Source organism: Gamsiella multidivaricata, assembly GCF_025024155.1.
Source record: "Gamsiella multidivaricata strain RSA 2152 chromosome Unknown BC939scaffold_86, whole genome shotgun sequence".
NCBI classification, from domain to species: domain Eukaryota; kingdom Fungi; phylum Mortierellomycota; class Mortierellomycetes; order Mortierellales; family Mortierellaceae; genus Gamsiella; species Gamsiella multidivaricata.
In genome coordinates this window covers 115,794-141,837 of record NW_026251794.1, presented here as the reverse complement: position 1 = coordinate 141,837, position 26,044 = coordinate 115,794, and the positions used below count along the sequence as shown (strand labels likewise).

The 26,044-nt window shown below is 49.9% G+C and overlaps 7 protein-coding genes across 7 annotated transcripts; 5 read left to right on the top strand and 2 right to left on the bottom strand.

Moving 5' to 3' along the window:
* Positions 1-205: 205 nt before the first annotated feature.
* Positions 206-1,181, bottom strand: BC939DRAFT_465007 (uncharacterized protein; the record flags this gene model as incomplete). The annotated part of the gene is made up of 2 exons (XM_051557447.1): positions 206-535; positions 643-1,181. 2 exons carry the CDS (start codon positions 1,179-1,181, stop codon positions 487-489), a joined length of 588 nt encoding a protein of 195 aa, XP_051407842.1. The 3' UTR covers positions 206-486.
* Positions 1,182-1,948: 767 nt separating this feature from the next.
* Positions 1,949-2,502, top strand: BC939DRAFT_316439 (uncharacterized protein). The gene has a single exon (XM_051551497.1). It carries the CDS (start codon positions 2,049-2,051, stop codon positions 2,442-2,444), a length of 396 nt encoding a protein of 131 aa, XP_051407841.1. The 5' UTR covers positions 1,949-2,048; the 3' UTR covers positions 2,445-2,502.
* Positions 2,503-4,592: 2,090 nt separating this feature from the next.
* BC939DRAFT_464994 (uncharacterized protein) lies at positions 4,593-5,924 on the top strand. The gene is made up of 2 exons (XM_051557446.1): positions 4,593-5,348; positions 5,438-5,924. Exons 1-2 carry the CDS (start codon positions 4,842-4,844, stop codon positions 5,522-5,524), a joined length of 594 nt encoding a protein of 197 aa, XP_051407840.1. The 5' UTR covers positions 4,593-4,841; the 3' UTR covers positions 5,525-5,924.
* A 5,688-nt stretch (positions 5,925-11,612) lies between these two features.
* BC939DRAFT_316424 (uncharacterized protein) lies at positions 11,613-13,887 on the top strand. Its single transcript, XM_051551496.1, has one exon. The coding sequence runs from the start codon at positions 11,917-11,919 to the stop codon at positions 13,693-13,695; it is 1,779 nt and encodes a 592-aa protein (XP_051407839.1). The 5' UTR covers positions 11,613-11,916; the 3' UTR covers positions 13,696-13,887.
* Positions 13,888-13,927: 40 nt separating this feature from the next.
* BC939DRAFT_428517 (kinase-like domain-containing protein) lies at positions 13,928-17,173 on the top strand (the record flags this gene model as incomplete). Its single annotated transcript, XM_051553206.1, has 7 exons — positions 13,928-14,878; positions 14,972-15,063; positions 15,234-15,869; positions 16,173-16,453; positions 16,549-16,645; positions 16,772-16,885; positions 17,045-17,173. Exons 1-7 carry the CDS (start codon positions 14,158-14,160, stop codon positions 17,171-17,173), a joined length of 2,070 nt encoding a protein of 689 aa, XP_051407838.1. The 5' UTR covers positions 13,928-14,157.
* Positions 17,174-18,273: 1,100 nt separating this feature from the next.
* On the top strand, positions 18,274-22,290 carry BC939DRAFT_316342 (uncharacterized protein). Its single transcript, XM_051551495.1, has 5 exons — positions 18,274-18,625; positions 18,807-18,929; positions 19,094-19,213; positions 19,340-19,592; positions 19,740-22,290. Exons 1-5 carry the CDS (start codon positions 18,503-18,505, stop codon positions 21,941-21,943), a joined length of 2,823 nt encoding a protein of 940 aa, XP_051407837.1. The 5' UTR covers positions 18,274-18,502; the 3' UTR covers positions 21,944-22,290.
* Positions 22,291-23,208: 918 nt separating this feature from the next.
* On the bottom strand, positions 23,209-25,790 carry BC939DRAFT_464976 (uncharacterized protein). The gene is made up of 3 exons (XM_051557445.1): positions 25,765-25,790; positions 25,347-25,638; positions 23,209-24,469 (listed from the first exon to the last, which is right to left on the bottom strand). The coding sequence occupies exons 2-3, from the start codon at positions 25,559-25,561 to the stop codon at positions 23,470-23,472; spliced, it is 1,215 nt and encodes a 404-aa protein (XP_051407836.1). The 5' UTR covers positions 25,562-25,638; positions 25,765-25,790; the 3' UTR covers positions 23,209-23,469.
* Positions 25,791-26,044: the final 254 nt, after the last annotated feature.

Here is a 26,044-nt window from a genome sequence, read left to right as displayed (position 1 = left end):
ACAGGACAACTAACATTGATTCAGAGTTGCAAACCATGAAGGCAATTGGTATGCCAATATTCGCTGCTCGATCTCGGACAAGGAGAGTGAAAAGGTATGCAGATGGGAACACTTTCTCGTTATCTGGATCAGGGAGCAATGATCTGACGGCCTTGTGCGTCGAATCCATACAGACGATGCCATGGTGACTTGACATAACCTTGAAGGTGGTACATGAAGATAATAGAGCTTGGTCCTTAGTAGAAAGGCGCGGAGGAATTTCAACAAAGCATAAACTTAACCAAGAACTCACTTCCAACTGGAACTCGGTGGACCAAGCAAAAAAGTAATTGTTTATAATCCCGCACACGTTATCAACAAAATGGCCTTTTCCACCCTCCTTCTCGATTTGCCCCATCCAGAGCTTCACGCTTGTAGTGGGGTTGATTGACTTACGAAACCCACCTGTCCTTGCGCGGTACACAGCAGAACGCACATCATTGTACTTCATGTAGTACAAAGGAGCAGCAGGGCCTTTAATTTTTCGGGATCTTTGCTACAATTCAGGCAAGAAGAGAGTTGTCAGCACTGAACGTTTGAACCCAAGAACAATGAAAATTATTGTAACAGAATGCAGCTGTGCCTCTTACATGCATAATTGACTTTGTGTTGGGACGCAGCAATGCCTTTATTGCTGCCCATTTCATACCGCTGCGAGCCTGCTTTGCGGTCCAAGTTCGTTTGTTTCTGCCCAAAGGAATCCTCGATCTTGCTGAGCCAGAATCGTCATGAGAATGCCTCCATTTGTACGAGACATTCACTACCTCTTTACCAACTGATTTTGTCATCCTGATCTCGACAGGACAGGCTGCACCAACAGAGTCGCGGGTGATAGTCAATTTTGTTGGTCTTTTGTGCCTTCTGCAACTGAAGCGAAAGCTCCAATCATTCCGTTTTGGTGCGCCAACTGAGCCTCCATAACCCACAGGTCTAAAAGTCGGGAGTTGACTGTCAGGGCTACCCTTCAAGAGACCGTGATTACACCCTCCTTCAGTGCGATGCACAAATTGAATCGCGGTTCGCTCCCGATGCCAGAAGGTCTTAATTTCGTTCTCATGTGAAATCATGTTTGGCGTGTATAGTGTGGTGGGATCGAAGTCGCTAGGATCGAGTAAGATGTCCTTGACTTTGAGACCGGACATGAGAAGAGAATAAAGTGAGAGAGGAATGAAATAAAACAAGCTTAATTTTTTTAAATTGATTTCAGACGTCTTTGCTCTCTGGCGGTTTGGACAAATTGACCATGACGCGTCCAGCATAAAAACCTTTTTTCAATTCCTTCACTTCCTTCACTTCCTTGACTTCTCCCAGCTCAGCAGGTAAGGGAATAATTCCTAGCTTTCCTCACTTTTCAGCCCTAAATTAAACTCTGGGAATATTTATGGTCAGGTCCAAATGACCGTTCTCTGTCCAAAGGACGCATTCAATTTATTTTATAGGACAAAGGCTTACATCAACCTTAACTCCTCTTTTTGTATTTCAAACTTTGGTGATTTTCCACTTTCAACCCTCTTTCTCTTTCAACTCTTCACTGCCCTGATTCAATTACTTCATTCCAGCAAACACACTACACAATCGACCACGACTCTTCCCTCGCACCACTCGACTTCACGGGATGGGTTTGAAGGGTTGGTTCCCCTTCATTTGCAAGAAGGGATACCAGCCCACAGTCATTCAGCAATCAGGAACAACAACAACCTCAACCACATCCGCTAAGAGGATCGATTTGCTCTCGCGGTTCTCGGTCATTCGTACCGCCTATACACAAAACTGTAGAAAAGGCCCATGCGATCCTGGAAAAGGATATTGAGCAGTTCGGTTCCAAGGATACTGTTGTTGTCTATGTGGATGGAGCCCAGGCGCAAGAGAAAGAACACACCGCACAGGCTCGACAGAAGACCCGAGAGAAGGCGGCAAGCCGTTGCAAAGAGGCCTTGGACTTTCTTCAAGACAGGATCAACCGCAATTTAAAAGTCCGGAAACGACACTTCACAGATGTGAAGACAAATATGGCATCAACATTCTACTGGTCCCTGCCCATCCGAGCGTCCTTTGTGGAGTATATGACCCAAGCGGGATGGAAGATACAGACCTGTGAGACTGAGGCCGACGTCGCGATCGCTCGGGACTGCGAACCAGGCGACATTGTTGTTTCTGCAGATAGCGACATGATGGCCTACCCCAGTATCTCAACCTTATGGCGTCCTATCGCCAGGAACTTGATCTTGGTATACAATCTGAAGGACGCCCGTCGCACTCTCGACTTCTCAGAGGCCCAACTCACAGCCCTTGCAGTTGTATCTGGCAACGATTACGGCAAGAGCATCTACTCGCTTGGTGCAGCTACCAATTACTCTGTTATCAAAGCCATCCGAGACAAAGGTATTTTATATTGGTGTGTGTGACAGAGTTAGACTTTGACCTTTAACTAACTAAATATTGTTTGCCACTCTTTTTAGACACCCTGCCTGGGTACAGTAGCCGAGTATCTGAACGATCCCAAGGTTGCATCCAAGAATGCTGCTGCCCGTAATAACGAGGAAAAGACATTTGAAGTGGCCATCAAAGTTTTCGTATATCTCAAGCAGACTCCTGTCACCAGCAGTCCCCCCTCTGTTGGAAGCCCAGCCTACGGCGATCTTCACAGACGGTTTTTTGATCTTTGTGCCCTGTATAGGCAACAAAAGGAAAACGGCCCTTCACAAACGAGGTAAATTGTTTTGGTCTTTTTTTTGAGCAATGGCTTTGCATTCACTCCTTCATTCATCTCATCTCTGCCTTATTTTTTTGATGTTTATAGTCCTTTCGAGGTGCCCATTATACGACTGCACCACTCTCATGCGGCGATCAGGTTCAAGACTGTGGAGTCGCCTGCTGTGCTGAAACGTGTCTCTGGTCACTTGGGATCATTGCCATCACAAGAGCTTCATTCAGATGTGCAGGACCAGTCAACTGTCTCCTCAACGTCGTCTCAGCAACTAGAGAGACACCCACCATTAGCGAGGGCAAATATCCCAAAAAATCGTCAAAGGTACTCCTTCAAGATGAGGACAGGATCAACCCAGCGCCCACCGCCAGACAAGATGAAGGTTTATAAGTTTAAACCATACAAGGAATGGACCGACTCTCCTGAAGACTCAACCCTGGACAGTAAAGCCAAACCCAAGGTCAAGCCCAAGCCCAAGTTCAAGATCAAGACCCTCGCTACCTCGACTGCAAATACCAGGAAGCTGGCAGTCATGCGCCACTTGGCTTACCATCATCCCACCTCGTCCCTTAAAGTTGGTACTCTGGCCGCGAACGTCAAGCGAGCAGTACCAAACAATGGTGTTCTCCAGCAAGAGGTCATACATTGCATCCGAGATCTGGTGCAGGAAGCAGCCCGAGTAAAGCGGAAAGGCCAGCAAGTGATCGGAAAGTTTGTCGACTACATCAACAAGCATGGACTAGGACCCATTGATCGTCAATTTATGGATCTGTTCTATCCTCGAGTATCCATGAATGATGTCAAGGATGAGGAGAATGAAGAGACGGAGGAGGAGGATGGGGACAGCGAGGACGATTTGGACGACAAGCCAAAGGGTGGCGGAGGCTCTGCTCAGTCCTCTTTCCTGTTGAGTTTCCTGACATCCATATACTCTGGAAACCGCCCAAGAAATGCTGGTACTGGCTCGACAGTCAATGAATTTATTGGTCGACTCATTCATCTCCAGCTGTACACACCACCACCGCCGGCATCTGATGGCTGCAAGCATAAAGCAGTCTTTACACCATCGGAACTGGTAGCATCCGTCTCCACCCAACTCAGGGTCGAACTCAAGAAGATGTACAAGAATGGTTCCTGCGATCTGTACAAAAAGGTAAGGGTTGCAAACTGCTAGTCAGTTCAATATGCATCAAGCCAACAGCAAACAAAGGTAATTATTCTTACTTATTATTTTCTATCTCTTGGATTGTAGCTCATGGCAAGAAAGGAAAAGGGTCTCTTGGGTTCCGACGTTGATGTGGAGATTCAGGGGGAAGTATCTGCTGTTGAGAACTTCCTTGCCCTTAACAGAATCAGTCCAAACCCTCGAAGGATCATTCCCATAACAAGTTCAAGGCAACCGTTTGTGAGTTTTACGGAGCGTAACCTTGTTGGGTTCTTTTTCAGTCGTGGAGGGGTTTTGAGAGCTCAGGTTCAGGAACTGGTCGGTACCATCTGCACTTCTATTGCAGATGCCCAGGAGCATATAGGCAATATGGAACCTGGGATTCTCATCAAAAAATTCCTGGCTGATATCGGTCTCAAGGGCCTGACCAGCCGCCAGCGGCGAAAAGCAGGGCATCGTGGGGCAATCGAGTTGCTAAACCTTGAGGAACTCGAGACCGATCTTCATATGTTGGACAGCAAGGACTTCCGACCGGAAACTTATCTCATCAAGAAGTATGTCCCAAGGGGGACAGTGCGGACCGATGGCTTCCATCTACAGCTATTATATTTTAAGCGCAGAGAGCTTCTGTCATTCAAGTGGAGACGGCTTCCTCAAGATCGATTGCCACGACGATTGACTACGACACTCCATGGAACCGGCGACCACCTGACTGAAATTCGAAACGTCCTTGGAAGCAAGGAGGACATAGCACAACTTTGGCCAGATGTCGATCCCAGTGACATCAAGACACTCACCCTCGATGCCGGTCAGGCTTTTGTAGTAGGCGCCTACGCACATCTACCACAATCAAGCAAGGGCAAGGATCCAGTGCTTGGTGCTGTATCAACCTTTGAAGCCCCGTCCACTATTGCGTCTCCTACAACACCAATGGCACCACCGCCAGTGCAGGACTCGACACAATCACCATCTTCAGCGGCACACCACAACAAGTCGCCTCATCATAATCTTGCCGTAAACCAAAAGGCGGTAATGCAGCCCACATTTCGATACCGGCGATGGTTCCAGGAAGCGAGTAAGGTGGTTCCTGAGGGCCAATCACAGTCCATTGAGCGAATCGAGTCCCTACTTCCTCCTCTTCGAGGTCCAGAGGCTGGGGTAACCAACTATGTCGCAAGACTGGAACAAGTTGAGGACCAACTGATGGAGTTTTACAATGGGAACAACAATCGATTCAAGAAAAACACGTGGGACATGGAGCGTGCCAAACACATCGAATACCAGGCCATTGCCAACAGTTTACTCAAGATCGTTGGTGGGAGCATTGGCGAACGTTGCAAGAGTCCAGTATTGATTGGTGTGGGCCTGGGTGATTTCAGAAGCTCGAAGCGGCTATCATCTCTGCATGGGACGTTTTTGTCTTACTTCATCCCTCTGGTAGGCAAAATATTTATTTTTATCATCTATAACACCTTCGAAAAACCGACCGCAAATGAGTAACATTTTTTTCTTAATTTTATACATAGGCGCGCTCCCTCGGATACGTTGTTGTTGGTATTGAAGAGTACTATACTTCAAAAAAATGCCCGAACTGTGAGGAGTTTGTGGCCTAGGTGACCATACGCCAGCTCTTCTGCCCCCACTGTGGCAAGTATTATCACAGAGATGTTATGGCGGCGCAAAACATGTCCAATATCGTCCAAGGGCACCTTTTGGAGCAGAAAAGACCTCTTACTTGCAGCCCAAAACAGCAGATGGAAGGTATCCCTGGATCGAACCATCGACATCCGATCAAGGGGCAGTTGATGGAACCAGCAAGTCCACTGGGAGCACGAGTGCTCGCAAGAAACGATCGTCTCCCGCAACCCCAACATCAAGGAAACGCCCTACCAAGATGGCTAAAGAACTTTAATTTTTGTGTGTCAGGTCACACACACCCAAATGCCGATAATAGCAACGATTTTTACGATTTAGGTGACGTGATTGTAGATTTCATAGTGCTATAGTCAGCCTTCAGAAGATCCACAGTAAATTGATTCTGTCTCCATGCTTCCTTCTTGTTACCCCTTCACTTAACGAACAACCGCATCATCACCCATCTAGCGCGAGGTAGGACGTGCAATCCATCTTCTTTATCTCATTTCCAACAGCACGCTCTAGAATTCGCACTCTTCATTGGTCGGCACAGCTACTATTTACGCGCGTTCTGCGAGAAACCAGAAACTGACTGACGCCAACACTCCCTTTATCTCCACAGGGACAATCAGTTAGTAAAGGATAGCGAGAGAGACGGTCCAAATACAAATACCACAGGGCCAACACGAGCCATGGAGGGAATCGCATATATCGTGGCGGTCAACGATCAGCAGAGGATACGCATCTCCAAGCTCCTGTCCCTTGATGTCGAGGACCTGTCGCGTCTTCTTGAACAACTCCAAGATCAGAGCCAGGCGCCGTCTGCGATCAACACGCTCGTTCGGCAGCTAGACCAGAAGGCGATACAAAATGCTGCGGAGCAGTCATGGAAGGCTCAGGCAGAGGAGGCGAAAGCTACCCTCGCGACTGAGAAGATTAACTTTGGTAAGACCTGTTCTCTTACTTGGATTTTCAAGTCCACGTTATTTAGGGATCCACTTTCTAACGACCGATGGTCTGGTTTCCTTTGTAGAGCAACGTCTTCAGCTCTCGGAATCAAGGCTCAACACTTATAAGACGCAACTGAGCGGGATGCGAGGAAAACTCGATGCAGCAACAAAGGAGGCGCAAGAAGCAGGTTCGTAACGCTCTTTACGACTACTGTTCTTCTCTGGTAGCCGTTCACGTTTATTTTTTTAACATGCATCAACACTTTTGATTTCATCAGTTGCCAAGGCGACCGAGTTGGAAGCAAAGCTATCGAATCAACAGAGCGGGTCATTACACACACACGTCGAGCTGGAGGCGCTTAAGTCAAGGATCGAATCGTTAGAGTCTGAGAAGAGGGACCATCTCAGCACACTTGAGCGCAAGATCAATGAAGCGAACCAGACAAACGAGGACTACCAGAACTTGTCGAACAAGTACCTGGCAATGAAGATCGAGCACGCCAAGTCTGAATCTGAGCTGCGTGAGGCCAAGGCCGCAGAGATGACACAAAAGGTTTGTCCAGTTTACAGTACCACCTTGTTTGCGATGACATGGTGCAATTATCTTGAAGTTGGATCCGAAAATTAATAACATTTTCTTTTTATTTTGCCGATGAGCAGCTCCAGAAGCAGGCGATTGAGCAGGAACTGGAAATGATGAAGCAGCGCATGGACTGGACGAATTCGGAGCTGAAGGCTAAGTCAGAAGAGCTCAACACTTATCGTAACGACAAGGCTACACAGATTTTACAACTTCAGGGAGATCTTGACAAGGCACGCTTGGAGGCATCGACCGCCACTCAATCAAACACCACGCTTCAACACCGCGTCAAGGAGTTGCAGGGCAAGCTTGAAGAGGTAGCACAGAAGAACAAGGACTTGCAGGACCAGAGCGTCGTGCAGGAGGAGCAGTTTAGGGTCGAGATGGAGACCCAGCGACGATTGGGCGAGCTTTGGGAACGAGCAGCATCTGATACCAAGGGTCGGATCGCTGATTTGGAAGGTAAGAGGTTGAGGCCACCTGAACAACTTTGAAAATTGTCGTATGTACTTTGTTTTGGATCGTGACTAATTGTCATGCGCATTGCGACGCAATATAGATACACTCGATGAGATGCAAAGAACGCTTTCAACCAAGGAATCAGATTACCGGGAGACCATGAACGAAATTACCGAGGAAAAACTTCAGCTGCAGATCAGACTCGAAGAATCAACAGTAGAGATCGAGAAACTGAAGGAGGAGCAAAAGCGCACAGATGAGCTTCTTCACAAGGCTGGATTGATCGACACCTCCGGAAACTCAGAGTTCAATCTTGGTCGCGTAAGTAGTCTGGAAGTGATTCTATACTCATTGTGCGATCCTAAGAAGTACAGTACTAATGCCTGAGTGAATGAATTACATTCAAATAGTTGGGCGTATTGTCTCCGACGGCTGTGATAGCTGCCCGCTTGCAAAAGAATGGTCTATCGCTCACTCAAGTTGTAAGTGGATATCTAATCTATAATGTGGAGCATTGTTACAAGGGTCCCTATTTTTGAATACTGATCATTTTCATTTATATCCCACTTAGTATTCTCGGTACATGGAGCTGCAAGCAGAACATGCTCAGCTCAAGCTGGATAACGCTCAGCTTAACGATACTATGAACACCATTGTTAAGGAATTGTCCGAGGGGGTGCGTATTGTCAATAGTACGAAGTTTCTACTGAGGTGCTCAATTTAAGAGCAATATATTCTTACCATGCCTGATATCCATAACATCAATAGGCCCCACTTATTCGCGACCAGCAACTTGAATACCAGCGTCTTCAGAAGCACACAGAAGAATTGGCTGCTCAACTCGAGGCAGCATCGCAGGAGAAGGAGCAGCTTGCATTCGGAGCGCGTGAGGCGTTGGCACAGCTGGATGGCGTGGTCAAGGAGCGAGATACATTGCACAAGGAGAACCAGGACCTTGACCGTCAAGTTCAGAATCTGCTCTGGAGACTGAGGGCTCCCAACGCACCCCAGTCTCTCGCGCCTGCCTCGACAAACTCTGTTGTTACAGAATCCACAACTGAAACTGAAAAAGTGTTCGACGATCACTTTATTCTGTTCTCGAATGTCCAAGAGCTGCAACAACAGAACAAGCAACTTCGACAGATTGCTCGTCAATTCACTCTGGAACGCGAAGCAGCGGAGGGTACAGAGGCGCAGGTCAAGAAGAAGGAGGAGCAGGATGTGATCGAGGAGGCCGAACGTCTTATTGAAAGCATGCGTGAGGAGGTTGGAGCCAAGGAATTACAGATCGCTACTTACAAGCAGGAGCTCGATATGATGCGTCGAATTGTCAAGACTTCCAACATTCGCAACCTTTCATCCACACCCGGTACTCCAGAGGGCACAGCACCATCCACTCCAAGCCAGTCAGGTCAGCCAACAGGAGATGTCGTTATTAATTCCGAGGCATCCGAATATGCCAAGCTGCTGGCAGATCTCCAAAAGACGTTCGATGCCTATCGCAGCGAGACCACTGTCGATAATAGACATCTGAAGGACCAGCTCCAGCAGACACAGGCAGATTGCTCCGACCTCCGAATTCAGCTCGCCCGTGCAAAGACCGAGATCGAGGTTATGAGCGAGCGCTACCAACATGTGCTTGACAACAGCGATCACCTGTCGAGCGAGTTGAAGGAGCTCAGGAAGAGATGTACATCGCTGCAGGAGACCGCAACCCGTCATGAAATCGCCAATCAGAGGCTGTCATCGGATCTTTATGCTGAGCGGGATTCGGCAGTAAGACTCACAACCGAGATCAACAACTTGAAGACCGAGAAGGTGTTGTGGAAATCCTTCGAGACTAGGCTTTTGGAAGAGAACCAGGCGCTGGTGCAGGAGAAGGGCCATTTGAACCAGCTCCTGCAGACTGTCCAGAACATGACGAACGAGCTAGAGAAGGGCAACGAGCAGACGAAACGTCGTTTGGAGAATAGCGTTACCAACAAGGAACAGGAGGTCGAAACACTAAAGGAGAAGCTGAAGGAGGAGGTCGAGACCAGCAACCGCTTGCGCGATCGCAAGGAAGTTGAAACAAAGGAGTGGCAGGCCAGGATTGACACTTTGCAAGCCGAGTATCAAACCTCGAGAGAAGCCCTCATTGCAGCAAAGACTTCGCTGGAGCACACGACTGCCAAAGTCGAAGATCTCACGAAACAGGTCAAGAACCGCGAGGAGCAGTTGGCGAACTACCAGAACAAGCCTACAGGTGTAAACTCATCCGAGGGAACGCACGAGGAGCAGTTGCAAGCTCAGCTAGTGCAGCTCCACAATGAGCTCGCTCGTAAGCAAGCAGAACTGGATGCTGGTCGGGAACACCTTGCCCAGTTCCAGTCCATCAGTCAGACGAATGAAGATCGACTCGCCGAGATTACTGCCACATTCGAGGAGTTCAAGAGGGAGCACGATCGGGCAATCGAGGATAGCACTCAGGCCATCAAGTCACTCGAGACCAAGCTTGCGAATGCTGAGGAGCGTGCTCAGAGTGCGGCATCCAGTCTACTCGACATGCAAAACAAGGCTGACCAGGAGCGCTCAGCCTGGAGGAAGGAGAAAGAGGAGATTGAGGTCAAGCTCCGTAGCCTGGAAAACATTGAGATCCAGATGAACGCCAAGGAACACCGATACCGTCGGGATCTCCACCTTCAAGCCCAGCAGACGAAGGAGGCACATGAGAACTACGAGCGTGAGCTAGTGAATCATGCCAGGGACATCGAGGCCTTGACCCAGCTAAAGACGCAGCACCAAACGCAGAGCCTGGAACTCGGCAAATACAAGGCGCAGTCCGAAGGAGCGCTTGCAAGCCTCAAGGAGGCGGAAGCTTCATGGGAAAGTCAAAAGTCTACACTACAAAAGACATTGGCAGAGGTCGAGAAGCGATGCTCTGAACTCAAGGAACAGAACGACAAATTGCATCGTCACTTGGAGGATGTCAGTGCTCAGGCATTGACAATCCAGCAACGCGCTAACGCCCCGCTCTCGGGGGCTGAAGGCACGGATGGAATGCCGTCTGAGGGTGCCGATGGAGTAACTAAGAGCAGTCCTGAGAACCAATTGGCCGAACTGCGCGATGTTATCCGATTCGTGCGCCGCGAGAAGGAGATCCTCGAGTGCCAGCACGAGCTCAACCTGCAGGAATCTCGACGACTCAAGCAGCAACTCGAACAGACCAACCGATCCTTAGATGAGACTCGCGCCTTGCTTACGGAGCAGCGAAACAAACATCAGGAGATTATGGTCTCGAAGCAGCAACATGAGCAGCTTCTGGAGAAGATCAACCAGATGAACCTGTTGCGCGAAAGCAATACAACACTCCGATCCGAGAATGAGAGGCTGCAGAGGCGCGTCGCCTCGCTGGAGGGATCCCAGCGTGCGCTCCAAATGAAGCTAGACCCTCTGAACGAACAAGTCAGGCAGATGAAGGCCGATCTCGAGTTCAGCAAGGAGGAGCTCAAGCAAGTGGGCGAGGACCGAGATCGTTGGAGGACAAGGACAGTGGAGATCATGGCCAAGCACGACCGCATCGACCCTACTGAATTCCAGGAGCTCAAGGATGCCGTGGAGAAATACAAGGTTGAGCTGACTGAGGCCGGACAGAAGTTGACGACGTTGAAGGCTGAGCATGACGCCCTTCAAGCCAAGTACGACGAGACGAATACAAAGATCAAGCTTGTTAGTGGTCATGCCATGGCTTGGAGGAAGAAGCATAGCGATGAAGCAGCCAAAGTGGAGGAAATGCAGAGAGAGCTCGCCACATTGCGACCCAAGGTCTCGGAATTGGAAAAGAGCTATCAGGATTCCAGCAATAAAGCGTCACAGGTCGAGGACCTCCAGAAGTCTTTGGAAGCCGCCTTGCAGGCCAAAGAGAAGCTCGAGGCCGAGATCAAGGGCCTGAAAGAAACCATGGCAAACATGGAGAAGAATTACGAGTCTTTGAGGGTAAGTGACTCAAAGGAGCAAAAGGCTGGCTGCTCTAGCTCATCACTATACTTTCATGGGATACTCACCATGTCTTTCTTTCATATATTCCTTGTATGGATAGGTCAAGGCGACCAAGACCGCCCAACGGAACAAATTGCTGTCCACTACAATAGTAACTATCAGTATGATATGTAGCACTCCGTCGTTCGAGTTGGTAGGGCCATGATTTAATTTCAAGTTTTTTTTTATATTTTTATGCTAATAGCGAGAGTTGACAGCCAATCCCCCGAGTCAGAACAGCGAGAATGGCGCCGCCTCCGCAGATACGCAGGCTGCCATTGATGCCGCTGTGAAGTCGAGAACGGAGGAGTTGGAGAAGAAGTATGCAGCACAGACTGCCACTCAAGCCACGTCCCCTGGCTCAATGACAGCTGCTGAGGTCGAGGCCAGGATAGAGGAGGAGAAACAAAAGGTGGCAGCGGAGTTAGCCCAGAAGCACAAGCAGCACGTTGAAACCATGGAGCAAATTCATAAGATGCGCCAGGAGCTGAAGGTCCAGACGAAAGAAAGGGAGATTCAGAACCTGAAGGATCTCTTAGCAGGCGCCGGTGTGACCGTGGGCACGACTGGAAGTAATGACACCAGGCCCGCTAATGCATCCACTGAGGTACAAACAAGGGCCCCAGCTCCTACAGGGGCGCTCTCAGTATCAGCACCAACATTCAGACCGCAGGCCGCAGCCACAACTCCAGCTCGACCAGCTCGACCAGCTAATCCTGTTCGGGTTGTCAGGACAACTCCAGGTGCCCCAGGTTCCCCGAGTGAGGCAGGTCCTGCAGCACGCAACTTGAGCGGTGCTGCCCCTCGTCCTGGTCATGCTGCTACGAATGCGCACGGACACCACCCAAGACCCGCTGCTGGCCATTCCCGTTTGAGGCCGCCGCTTGGAGCTCGTGTGGCCGCCGCCGCAGCCACAGCCACTGGAACATCTCCTGCAGTACAACCCTCGGCCGTCACGGCTACCAGTACGGCTGCACCTGCCAGTGCACAGGCGGTAACTCCTCAAACTGCTGCGACCGTAACTGCGACGTCCGCACCGGTTCCCACTAGTGCACCTGCGTCGACGCCAGCATCAGTACAGCCATCACGTTTGTTGATCAAGCGCCGTAGAGAGGAGGAGCTGCCTGGAGACCTCAACCATCCACAGAGCACATCCCCGTCGCTCGATGCCACGGCTGTCGAGGGAGGATCTGTGACAGGAAGTCCCTCTATGGGTCCTACATCAGTGATCGTGACTCCAGACTCAAAGACACCGCCTATGGTCATTAAACGTCAGCGACAGCTACCTGTTGTCGTGAGTGCTACTACATCGACACAGGAGACGAGTACGAGTGTGCCGGCTGCTTCAGAAACGAAATCTGGCACCGTCACCATTCAGCGGAGGCGGGTGATCAGCACAACAGATTCAACTGAGGCCCAACCTGGATCGGCTCCTGCGAGTACTCCAGATGTCACGGTGACGACCACGCCCCCAACGTCTGCTGCAGCTGAACCTACGGCCAAGACTTCTCCCCATGGACAGAAGCGCCGACTTGAGACGACAGAGACTGTTCAAGAGAGCATCACGATTGTGTCAACGCCTGGCCCAACAGATGTGGAGGAGGATGTTTCGACGCCTGAGCCTTCGCACGAGAACATGTCAATGGAGGTTGATGATGCGCCACCAGTCAAGAGAGTGCGTCCTAGCAGTACCGGTGGCAGCAGTAGTGTGGTTATTACTGAACTTCCAGACGAGGCTCCATCGTCATCTAATGCCCAAGAGGAGTTGGCCGCACCAGAACAGTTCCTTGACTATGAGGAAGGAGAGATGGAGGACGAAGCGGCCAATGCTAATGTTGATGTAGCAACGGCAGAGACTGCAGGTGCTGAACCAGCACAGAAGGAGGAACAGCAGGAGGAAGATCATCATACACAGGAAGAGACGGTGCAGCAGGGTTCTGGTGCGGATCATGAGGTGGAGGATGAGCTTGAGGGCCTGGACTCGACCTATGAGACCCCTGGTGCCACAGACGTTATCGTGTTTGAGGATGTAGAGGTTCAGGCACCGCATGCGCAAGACGATGAGGAAGTGGAGCTGGAGCTTGGACTAGATGAACAACGGGAGCACGAGGGAGAAGGCGATGGATCGGAATCGGCGGCATAATGGGATGGTAAACGTTTAGAGAAGGAAGAGCGGATCACTCAGGGTGGACAAGGGTCAATGGGAACAAGATCGAAGCGCGTTAAAGGATCATGTACTTGTTAGAAAAAATGAAATATCCAATTGCAGGCATTAAAAAAAAAGACATCAGCGCATGCTGTGCAGGAAGTACTGAAAGCGATCCATTGTGAGCCATTACATTGAACGCAAGGATAGATTCTTGTCTCCGGTCTATCCTGGAGAGAGCTAAACGTGCAAGGGAAGTAGCTGCCTTCAATTAGTCGTCGCTTATTGCACTCATTCATTACTCCTTCCTCATTCTCATTCACCTCTTCTCCATCAGCTTATGTCTTTTTTTACTCATCACACTTGTGCCCTTGTTCCTATCACCGTCCGTGCGCTCAAACACGTTGCTGGAGAAAGAAACCTAATTGCATTTAGCCAACGAACGAATCAACGATCTTAATGGCTCCCTCATTGATACCCGTGCCAGTGTCAGCTCACAAGAGGCAGCAAATAACACGACGGGCAATAGCAATATCACCGCCACCGAACAAGAAGACGGACCACCCAGTGCATCCATCATCCATTCAATCCGTATCCTCAAAGCACTCGTCGCAGTGGGTTCTCAATAGGACGTCCAATCGTGGCAGCGAACAAGAAGTTCGGAAGCAGGAACAGACAAAGGGGTTTATAGACTGCAGTGGAGCCAGTACAAAGGCCAGGTCCATGTCTGAAGCGACGCCGTTATCGATGTCTATTACAGAACCTGCGTCGTTGACCTCAGGTTCGACTATTATTGCCGTGAGGGGAGAGAGATTAGGTCGATTGCGATCGGAATCACCACCCTTAGCTCTTTCATTAAGAACAGAACAGGACATAAATGGACGACTGGAACGGGGTCACCGGCAGGTTGACGTAGTAGCAACAGCAGCAGTAACAGCAGCAGCCGGGAGGAACATAGGTAACTACTATGACGTTGAGAGACAAAGTCGGGAAGCGCACGGACAGAAAAAAAAGGTCGCATCCCTTCAGACGCCCGTGCTGGGCTCTTGCATATTCTTGGAGAGCGTAGTGGCAGGGAGCATGGATGTCGGATTGGAGGCCGCGAGCCAACTGCAGGAAGAGAGCAGGTGTACTTCGCCTGCACCGGCGACTGTACGAAAGTGTCAGAGTACACATGTTTGTAAGTTGACCGTTCCGCGTGGTCCGTTGTTGAACGTTTTAAAAGACATGTGTGTCTGACCTCGATGCTGCTGGTTTTTTTTTTATGTGATAGACTTTTTGGACCACTATATTGATCTACTCAGCTATCTCAAGAGCCGGCAAGAGCGTCTGCATGCATTCAAGAAAGATCTCGCTTGGCAAAATGTAATACTTTTTTCTTCTTTCTTTCTTCTTTTATGAATTGCGGACACCCTTTCAGAAACCTAACAGCTTATTCTTTGGCCTCTCTACTCCCTAACAATAACAATAACGACAATAACAATAACGTCAATAACAATAAAAAACAAAACCAGCTGTCTTTTGAAGAATCCGAGCAAAGATGGAGGGATTTCCGCACGCAGGAACGCAAGGCCCTACGCCAACGCCGTACACCGACCCAAGCGGTCCAATTCCAAATTCTCACACAAGTGGGCCAAGGCGGATTCGGCGAAGTTTTCCTTGCCCGAAAAGTCGACACAGATGAGCTCTGCGCTCTCAAGCGCATGTCGAAGAAGCATCTTCATCTCCAGGAGGAGGTCCAACATATCCTCACCGAACGAGATGTCCTCACCTCGACCCGATCCGAATGGCACGTCAAACTTCTCTATTCCTTTCAGGATCCGGACTTTGTCTATCTCGCCATGGAGTTCGTTCAAGGCGGGGACATCCGAACCATGCTTAGTGCGCGCGGGGTTCTTCGCGAAGAAGATACGAGGTTATATTTTGCCGAGATGGTGATGGCGATTGATGCGTTGCACCAGCAGGGATATATCCATCGGGATCTGAAGCCGGAGAACTTTTTGATTGATTCGACAGGGCATATAAAGTTGACGGACTTTGGATTGTCGAAGGGGCAGTTGGCGGAGGGACGGATTGAGGCGATGAAGCAGAAGTTGAGGGAGGTGAAGGATAGTATGGAACCGGCGGCGCCGCTGTTGAGACGCGGGAGTGATGGGTCGTCGCTGTTTATGGTGAACCAGCATCAGCAACAGTATTTGCAGGACGGTGGTGGTGGTGGTGGTGGTAGTGGGAAGGGTGAGTCGGATGGCGCGATGAGAGGCGCGAATGGGAGCTTTGTGAATTTAAATAGGATACTGCATAGATCACCATCGCATATGGTCTGGGGGAATGGGTCCAGTTCGAACTTGCCGCCACTCGTCGGCAACAGCCTACTGGATTTGCATTCCACCACTACAGCCACTGGCATTGGCGCACCTCAACAACAGCGCCAACCCCTGCAATCCGATACGCACCCTACTCCTCCAGAATACAAGAACGAAGGGATCCGACGGGCGTATTCGATCGTCGGGTCCGCAGATTATATGGCCCCCGAGATCCTGGCTAGTAAGGGTTACGACTATGGGGTGGATTATTGGTCACTGGGATGCATCCTGTTTGAGTTCCTGTGCGGGTACAGTCCATTCCAGGCGGAAGATACGAGACAGACATGCGTGAATGTATGGCATTGGCAAAGGGTGCTGCAGAGGCCTGTGTATGACACGCAGGAGAATCTTGAGTTTAACGTGACGGATGAGGCCTGGGGTCTTATCACTAGGTAAGCTGTATGAAATTGGTGGCAAAGGGTATGAACTGGCGGCAGTGGTGTTACTGACTTTTAAAAACACTTCTTGGGCTTGTTTTTGTAAATAGCTTGATTACGGATAGGGCGGAGCGGATGACGACGCTGCGGCAGGTGAAGAACCACCCTTGGCTGGCAGGACTTGACTGGGACAACCTACGATCCATGGTAACGGCCTCCACCCTCCCCATCCTTCTCTCGTCTTTATTCACCTTCGCTAGTCAAAGCAGGTCTCCGCAGCTGATCCATTTATTTAATTTTATTTAATTATATCTTGGCTCGTGGTCTGTGTAGCCTGCTTCGTTCGTACCAGCAGTTTCAACACCGATGGACACGAGCTACTTTGATGACTTTTCAAATCCAGAGGACATGGTCGGGTACGAGGACGTGCTGCTGCGTCAGGCTCAGGTCCAAGGAGCCGAGGCAGCCACCGCAGCCGCAGCCTCAATAGGCCGAGGTCGAGGAATGTTAGGAAGCGACTACGGCAGCAATGAAACCTTGGCGGCGGATCCTGATCGGCCAGTGCTAAGCAGGAGACAGAGTGTGAGCAATGAATCGTTGCCACAGCTTCTGAGGATGCAGGATCCGTGGAAGGGGGCGTTTGTCGGATTCACGTTCCGGCATCCGGATCACCACCAGACCCAAAGCCAGAACCAGAACCAGAACTACGAGGGTGGTGATCGCCACCAACTATGATAAGGAAAAAACAAACAAAACATAGTCACCGGGAAATAAAACCCTCTTTCGCCACCAACTCCATCAGTGTCATCAGTCTCATCGGGCTCATCGGTCTCCTCGCTCTCCTCTTTCCTCACGTTCTCATTCCTCATTCCTCTGCAGTCCCTCTTCGCTTTCCTCAGCAGAAAGGGCGTATCCAACAGCGGCATTGGATACTTTCCAACTCCACAATCAATCGATAGTTGAATCATCTATAGATCTATATAGATTGGCTCTATCTGCATCGTTCCACAGAGTGCTCCTTCTTTTAAGCGGAGACATCCACATATCCTCTACACTGCGTGTGCGTGTGCGTGTCTGTAACGGTCGGGCGAAGGGGCAGCAGTCGGAGACAGGGGCCTTTTTGTGTTTATGGTTTAGTCTCTCCTTTTTTTTTTAACCATCCATCCCCTCACACCTTGGGAAATTTGTTCCCCTTTCTCTTCTTTGTCTTTGTTTGTACCCTTATACCTATACCTCCATCTTCACCTTCACCCTTTACCTCCATCGTCACCTTTACCTCCATACCCTCTTCTTCCCTTCTTCTCTTCCTCGCTCCAACCCTCCTACCCTCCTACACCTTTCTTTCCTTAAATCAACCCCCGATGGGTTTACAAAGCCATCTATCACTCGATCGTCTCCTCATCTTTCCCGTCCTGATCGCCTTGTCCTCGACGGTATGGGCTCTGTCCGAGGCCTGGTCTTCCTCCACACTCACTCCCTCGACCCTCGCTGCCCTGTGCTTATCTGTTCTCGGATACTCTTCCTACTACTACAACTACAGACACAACCATTACAGGAGTCGCAGGAGCAGAAAACATGGCATCGGCAACACCGACAGCAAAAATGAACACTCGACCATCGTCCTGCCAGAATTCATCTCTCCTGAACAAGTGGGACGACTCTTGACAACGACAACAGAGCCAGTCATCTCAAGCTCACAACCTCATGTCAGCTCATCCCCAGCGTTGTCATCGTCGTCTTCTTCTTCCTTGCCCAACACCGCTGAAGAACATCATGCGCTACAGCAGCTGCAACAGAAGCGTCAACAACAACAGCAGCAACAAGAACAGCGACCGTGTAGGCAAAGCGTTCCCGAAACAATCGGCCTAAAAGCTGGCGGATCGAGTCAAATGACGACCAACAGCAACAACAACACGTCGTCTTCGTCTACTTCTCCTGTGCAAGTCATCCCAGTGAAGACAGTCGAGGGGATCAGGGCCCATCCGGATTATCGGATATGGGACCATGTAGTGGTCGGAGGTATGTATTTTTTGTATTATCACGTGGAGTTATGTTCTGTCTGCCATGAAATGGGATCCCACGGACCAAAAACAGAACGTGTTTGTTGATTTGGTTCCTTGTTACTCACTCGCTCCTGCTGCACTGCACGGATCGCAAAATGACTCTTTGGTCCTAGAAGGATACGAGGTAAGCAACACAGACACACAAGCACATATGCATGTTTTTTCAGGTGTAAAGGAAAGGGGTCGGCATGGATGTATATGGGCCTATCCGAGCAATGAATAAGGAGAGCAATTAGCATTGCTGCGAAAATGTCTTAATGTATGAAGGCGCTGATACATGCTGTCCATTTGTTCTAAAACTACAGACACTCGAATCAGCATGCCGACTGGCCCAGCAGCATCCAAATAGTACAGTCTTGGTTGTCATGGAGGACGACATTCGATCAGGCGTCATGCGGAGGGTCGTGCAGTGGATCCAAAGGATATTGGTGCGTCCTTCGCCCTGAGTTTTGTTTGATCATGCATTCCATTCATTGGGAAAATTTTCATTTCGCCAATGCAGGTGACGATAAGAGGATAAGAGGGGCAGCTTTACTGAAGCTGACACCTGTTTTGTCTTTGTCTTTACTTCTTTGTTGTCGTTGACTTTTAGGGCGCTGAGGCACAGCGATTGTGGACCCGGGAGGCCTTGAGGGCTGTACCTGTGCCCGCAATATCGGTAGCGACCAACAACAGCACTGTACCACGCGAAACTGATGTCACGTTCAGCAAGGTACGACAGCGACAGGGGCACCGCTTATCTTCTGCTCTACCTTATCGATTATAAAACATTCATGCCTTACTACCTTACTTTCAGCTAACATGATTTGTTTCGTCACTCGACTGGGCAAATGATTAGGCAAGACCCATAGATTTATCATTGCTCCCGACCAACCTCTGTATTGTCTCGAGTCTCTGCGCAACCAAGATCTTGATCGATAAACCAGTCGTACCCCAGCCTGCCGCGGCCTCACCCTCCAAACAGACTGTGAGGCGCTTTAGCTCTTTCAAAAGCGATCATTTTCATCAAAGCAACCTGACAATTAACACTGCATCGCTTACGCCGGCACGGACTGTCGGTCTCGAAGTTAAGGTCACCAAGGGGCTCAAAGGTATGCAAAAACAGATAAGGAATTTTCAATAACAAACCACATTCCCTCTTCCCCCCCCTCCTCTGTTTCCCTTTATTGGGAGTGATGTAAAGTTTGGATCATTAATCTATTTGTTGTTCTGGTTTGTTTGACATGGGGACATATTAGATGCAAGATACCAGTTGTTTTGCAAGGACGGGATTGTGTTTGCAAACAATAAGCATCCTCTAATGCACTCGCTGAATAATACGACAACACCACCAACATCTCGAGATGGTCCGGCGAGGAGGCGCACATCGTCGGTCACCTCAGAGGATGTTTCCCAGTGGCCAAGGATGGTGTTTTCAATTACTATGCAGCATCTTCGCCATCAAGGTCGTGGCATAGGAATTCAGATAACGACTGCGTATCATCAGCTGTTGACATCGGCATCGCTTATGCTGGATCGACTCTTGAGGAGCAACATTGGACAGCAAGGAAATGCATCAGATGAGTCCCAGGCTGAGCATAATAACATTAGCCTCCAGCCCGTGCTGCTCTATCAGTCTGACAAGGTTGTACACAATGTAAGGGTCGGACATCAATCGCAGGAGGGCGATGATACAGATGAGAGTCTTAGACTGGAGATTACTGCATCGACCAAGTCGCTAGAGCCTTCAGCACCGATTCAGATTCAGGTCACGGTCGTGACGCAACCTGTGGCGCAGGACGCCTTTGGGAACACGGAGACAATCCGCAAGGGCGAGGCAGTCTTGATAGAGGGACTCGATATGGCGCGACAGATGGCCAAGGCTGCAGGCTGGACCTGTTTAGCCGAGGACGATTGTCAGATGGTGGAGTGGGTGCGCGATCAGATGAGTATCCAGTGGTCGAATGATTCTGTGGCCCGGTCGTCGACTTTGATGCCGGTGTGCAGGGCTATTGACGGGTTGTCGACGTTTGCGAGGTCGAGGACCTTTTCCAACGGTAACTCCAGAGTCAGGACACCGAACCTTTCGCCGTATGCGTCTCGCACTCAGTCATATCGGGGAAAGAAGCACGAGGAGCTTGGATTGGGCGAGAGGCGCGATTCAACTTTGGAACGGTTGCAGGAGGTGACGAATCATTTGGAGAGGCATGAGGATAAGACTCAGGAGTCGGTCGAGAGTCATTTACGTGCGAAGGTGACGATTGCGGCAGTGGAGAATCCGGCATCACAGAGGCCAGGATTGAAGACTTCGTTTGGAGGATTCTCGTCATTGAGTGATTCACGGATGGCGACGCTCGCACTGGCAGAGGCAACGGAGGATCATCTGGGGATGGCACTGTCTATTCCTAGCTCGCCGAACCCTCAGAAGGAACAACAACAGCAACAACAGCCGCAGGAGATGCCTGAGTCGTTTAGTGAAGGGATTGGGCCGCTGGATTATTTGAGCGGCGCCACAAATAGTAAGCCTGCGACTCCGGAACTGAAGAAGTTATCACGGTTCAGTATCAAGAGCTACCGGATGGAGCGAGATAAGCATGGATTGAGCGACGAATGGGCGATCGGGGGAGGACTTGGCTTGAGTTTTGGTGGTGGAGGAGCGCCTGCAACGACTACGACTACGAGCGATTTGCTTTCAACGCCACCGTTGGTTGCTGATGTGGGGTTGGGGCTGGGGTTGGGGCTGGGACTGTCGGGTGTTGCATCGCCAACGACGCCGAGTCCTGAACATGTCCCGGCGCCAGACTTTTTGCGGGGGTTGGATACGCCTATGGGTGGCGTAAACGGTCGGAAGACGTCGTTTCAGTCGAATCGGGGCAGCAGTCAGTACAACAGTCTGTTTGGTTCGAACCGTGGAAACAGCGAGGAGCAGGTGCTGTCGAGCAATTTGACGCAGGACAGCAATTTGATTGATAACTGTGGCCGAAGGAGTATTAGCAGTTTCGGCAATGGCCGTGGAAGCTTTGGCCTCAGTAGCAACAGCAGCGGCCCGTCATCTTTAGAGGCGCCTGTGGAGTTGGTGCATGACTTTTTGGGCGACAGCTTTGCGGTGCCGAGTCCGACCAAGTCTTCGCTGATATCGCGACCGAAATCGGAGGCTAGGTTGGATCGAGGGCTTTCTGCGCCGGTGACAACAGCGACAACGACGAAGACGGTTCATTTCGCTGACAATGAGGTAGGGAGCGGAAAGCTGCAGAGAGTGCAATCTGAGCCGATGAAGGCTTTTACGGCAGGTTCGGTCGATGGTGTGCCTTACCGGCAGCAGGATGAGACGCATGGGTCGGGGTCAGGTTCGGGGGCGAGTTCGCCAGGTTCGGGGATGTCAAAGTCGAAGGCGCATACGAGGCGGTCGTGGGGCCAAGGTATTGGTGGGAAGGATATTTTGGGCATCCAGGGACTGGAGTAGTGGAAGGAAGAAGGCAGAAGGCAGAATGTGTCCATGTAAAATAATATAACTGCTTCAAGTCGTGTCAACACGCAAATTTGTGTGCACAAACTAAAAAGGTGTGGTTGTGTGGTATCTGGTTGGGCGCAGCACATGGACATGCGGCCTATACGCCTTTTATCGATGGACGCCGCGAAGTGAGCCACACTCTCCAACTTGCAATCGGTTTGTCTTCAGAGCCCTATTTTTTCTCTTCTTCAGTGTTTCAGCCAATGTTCCTTGTGGGCCACACACATTCTTGCGGACTAGTCTACTTCAAGTCAATCATTTTTGTCTTAAAAGCCCATGGCTTTGCGCTGCTGTTCGACACATAAGTCCCGGGGATGACACTGGTGTGCTTCAGGCTTCAGGCTTCACGCTTCTTGAGCGTTCCTATATGTCTTTGCAGCTGAAACATGTGCTTGACGGGGTGGGGGGTTTTGATACCACCAAGAATGTCCGAGGTTGAAAAAGGCTCTCACACATCGTCCGCATACGATTCTACCGCTCGTGCTCATGAATATCTTTGTCAAAAACAGAAAGACTGGTGTTCTGAGCAGAATAAGCGGGATCCACGACGACGAGGTTTGCTGCTTTGAGTTTTTGTGTATCTGATTCAAAGTCCAGATATGTATGGCGTGTGCACAGGTGTGCTCCAGATGTATGCATCAGTACTACATATTTGACTCATTTGACTCTAACTCGTTTTATCATAAACAGAGGCGCTCAAACCATTTAACGCGACGCGAGGGTTGTCAAAGGTTGATGTTTGCAGGTGGGTATGAAGATGAGTGTTATCTTTTTTTTTGGTTCCTTCAACGAGACGGGTCACCAATGCTGACAGTCGATAGGCGTATACTCGAACAATCTCATTCCTTTTGTATCCTAGATTTTGATTAATATTACTAGCTAGTCTAAGTCTAGATGCAGAATGCATGTACGACGTGCAGCGTGAGCTGTGGTTATTACCAAAGAGCGGGAAAAGAGATGGCGAACGAAGGTGTTTCGATGACTAGCGGACTAAAAAAAAAAAACTCAACTCTTCACGCGTGTGCGCACGAGAAAAAAGAAAGAAGGTTAGGGGCAGTAAGCCCATCTTACCCAAACAGATGGGCGTATCCTTTGTACCAAAAGAGCATGCAAATAGATAGCATCCTCTCTACGTTAGTCATGCAAAAATACACATTCGCTTTTGTTTGCTTTGCTAGACAATCTTTATTTTATTTGTTGTTGTTGTTGTTGTTGTTGTTGTTTTTTTGCTGGACTGTAGATGGATGCTAAGAATATGCTTGTGTATGCGTATGTACTACCAAATGCAAGTCCGTGGAGGGCCAACTCCATCCCTCCAGACTGGTCTTGTCGTGCAAACGGAGACTCTGTATGCCTAGCATCCTCCTTGTCGCTTCGCTGTTGCTGTTGTTGTTATTGTTGTTGGTTCTTTTTTTCATGTAAATTCTCCACGGATTTATTGGTCTCGATGTTACCGAAGTCGAAGCTAAACTGAAGATTCATTCGCCTGCGAGGGTCTGTCCGATCTCTCGGATCCGTGCTTTGACCTTCACCAACCCATCATTCAACCGTTTCTTCGTCTCCTCCGCCGCAGCCTTATCCCGCAGCAGCTGTGAGAGCCGGTATCCAAGATCTGTATGCTCCTGGCTCAACCTCCGCACTCGCTCTTCATCGTCCTCATGCTGGTGCTGTTGATAATGCTCCGGGTATGGGTGCTGCTGGTGATGGTCCGGATACTGGTGCTGGTGATGGTGTGAGTACTGGTGTTGGTGATGTGATGGTACGCCATCGGGAAAACTATAATTCTGGGATGTCGATGTCGGTGATAGATAATTGAATGTGCTCGAGAACGAGCCTGCTCGGCTCCATCCCGAAGAAGGCGGCGACAGAGGCGGACTTGATGTTCCCGAGGAAGTACTCGAATATCCTTGCTGGTGCTGCTGGTGCTGCCGCTGTTGCTGAGGATACGACTGGCCAGCATAATACTGTGATGACAATGACGATGTTGAAGACGACGACGACGATGACGAGAGGGTCCCACGTGCATGGATGAGGGCCTGTTTTGCAGCCGCGACCTGTGCGTGTGTGGAGAGAACGAGTTGTTGGTACTGTTGAATCAAACCGTGGACGATCATGTAAGTCTGCTGAGCCTCCGTGGAAAGCTGTTTCAGATTGTCGAGTTCTTCGCGAAGGTCTTGTTCGGTCGTGGACGAGGACGATGTGCGACCTTCGAGGACGGGAGCCGAGGGAGGGAGGGCGCGTAAGAGTTTGTGGAGGATTTGCGAGGCTTCTGTGGTCGTATTGGAGACGAAGGTTGTGGCGGTGGGTGAAGTTGGCGAGGGAAGCTGACTGTTGATGTTAGTGTTCATGTTAGCGTTCATGCTGGTGTCCTTGTTCGTGGTGTTCTTGGGATGGTCCGTTGATGAAGACAGGGTGGTGGTAGTGGTGGTGTTGATGGCGAAGGTGGGTGCTGTCATAGCTCGAGAGCGGAGTGCTCCTCTGGGCGAAAAGGAAGCGGTCGAGGGAGGAGATGGAGAAGTAGTTGAGGTGTCAAGTCAGCTTAAAGAGAGTCGTCGAGGAGATGTATGGAGTTAGAGAAAGCAACAGAAAGGAGGAGAGACCCCTCCTTTTTGTTGTCTCTCCAGGGCTTCGGATGCAGAGTCCACCTGGCCCAAGCGGAATATAACCCTTAGCCTGATTTCATTCAGCACCATACGATTACAATCGCTGCCGCTCTTCTCCTTGCATGGAGAAAAATCTCTAGACTGATCTGAATCGAATGAATGCTGAGCAAGGAAAAAAAAACAGGGGGCCCGTCGTTTTTCTTTGGTCCCTCCATGAACCTGTTGAAACCAAGACCACAGATCGCTGCCGCAGGACATTCACCGCCCAACCAAACACATTCAGTACATGCGACACATTTTTCATTCATTCATTCATTTCACAAACAAATAGCGCGGGAAAATAAAAGAGCTGCTCCTGCTACTGGAACTACCAATTCGTATCATTACCACAGGGAAATACATATCACACGGGACAACTCCCAGGAGAAAGGAAAGACCATTAAGTCCGTTGGGCCACGGGCTAACTCCAAAGAGGATCCATACACAGCCATAGTTCATTTCATTAGGTAAGGTACATGCTAGACCAAACGGGGCTCGACACGCTAGGCTGAAGCAGCAAAAGCAGGATGCACAGTAGACAGAGGGACCAATTGCAGCAACATAAAGAGAAAGGTGCGTGCCCCCGAGCGCGCAGTTCGTTTCTTTCTTTCTTTTTTTTCCCTTCTCCCTTCATCGCTGCTCATTCGCCAAAAGTATCTCACGCTTGAGCACATGCTGGCCAATGCGCCCCTCAGCAGATCATATCAACTTACTTCAGAAGCATTTGTTCAGATGATGACGAGAAAACAAGGTCAGGGATGGGAAGTCGGAGACATGGGCTGCCTCTGCGGGAAGGGGAAAAAAGCACGCGTTTATGTATGTGCCTATACGCGACCAAGCTCAGGCACCACCTAGGTCTACTTCGGGATAGAAAGACGGGTCTCACACGCTTTTTGATAAAGATAGGGAGAGGGCGTCTGCAATGCATCCCCAGCGTCCCTCTCCTCCAAATAGACGAAAACTGTGCGTGCCATTGCAGCAGGAATGCGCCGTATGTTTATTCTCCTATTTCACAAATAGAGAAAAGAAAGAAGCACGCAATTGAATGGGACTTCCCTTAGTCCCGATTGCCTGCATTGCTTTGCATTTTTTTGACACAGATATGGCCACAAACAACGTGGTGATCAATACACAGCAGCCCGATTAAGACGTTTCCGGAGAGGGCAAAAAGAGGATGGACTAGACTATGGCGAGCGTGTTTTATATCCAAAAAAGAGGGTCGGAGAGAATAGGGAGCAGCGCCTCGACCCTTGTACGATTTATTGTTGATTGCAAACAACAGGTGTGACAGTATGAGCATTGTCACCTAGACTTGGTTTTCTTAGTGTAGATCCCTACCGACATGCATAGTAGCTGAGAGCCCTGGACGGCAGTATCAACTACCCTTGTCTGCAACACGCACCACTAGCAC

Bases quoted from the DNA above. Each gene is read 5' to 3' on its own strand.
- BC939DRAFT_464976 (XM_051557445.1), bottom strand. From the start codon at position 25,561: ATGCATTGCAGACGCCCTCTCCCTATCTTTATCAAAAAGCGTGTGAGA. The intron at 24,470-25,346 runs GTAAGTTGATAT...CTTTTCGCCCAG, and splicing joins TCTGAACAAATGCTTCTGAA to AGGAGCACTCCGCTCTCGAG.
- BC939DRAFT_316424 (XM_051551496.1), top strand. From the start codon at position 11,917: ATGACAGCTGCTGAGGTCGAGGCCAGGATAGAGGAGGAGAAACAAAAG.
- BC939DRAFT_316342 (XM_051551495.1), top strand. From the start codon at position 18,503: ATGAAATGGGATCCCACGGACCAAAAACAGAACGTGTTTGTTGATTTG. The intron at 19,214-19,339 runs GTACGACAGCGA...GCAAATGATTAG, and splicing joins CTGATGTCACGTTCAGCAAG to GCAAGACCCATAGATTTATC. The intron at 19,593-19,739 runs GTATGCAAAAAC...GGGACATATTAG, and splicing joins GGTCACCAAGGGGCTCAAAG to ATGCAAGATACCAGTTGTTT.
- BC939DRAFT_316439 (XM_051551497.1), top strand. From the start codon at position 2,049: ATGGCATCAACATTCTACTGGTCCCTGCCCATCCGAGCGTCCTTTGTG.
- BC939DRAFT_464994 (XM_051557446.1), top strand. From the start codon at position 4,842: ATGGCACCACCGCCAGTGCAGGACTCGACACAATCACCATCTTCAGCG. The intron at 5,349-5,437 runs GTAGGCAAAATA...TTTTATACATAG, and splicing joins TGTCTTACTTCATCCCTCTG to GCGCGCTCCCTCGGATACGT.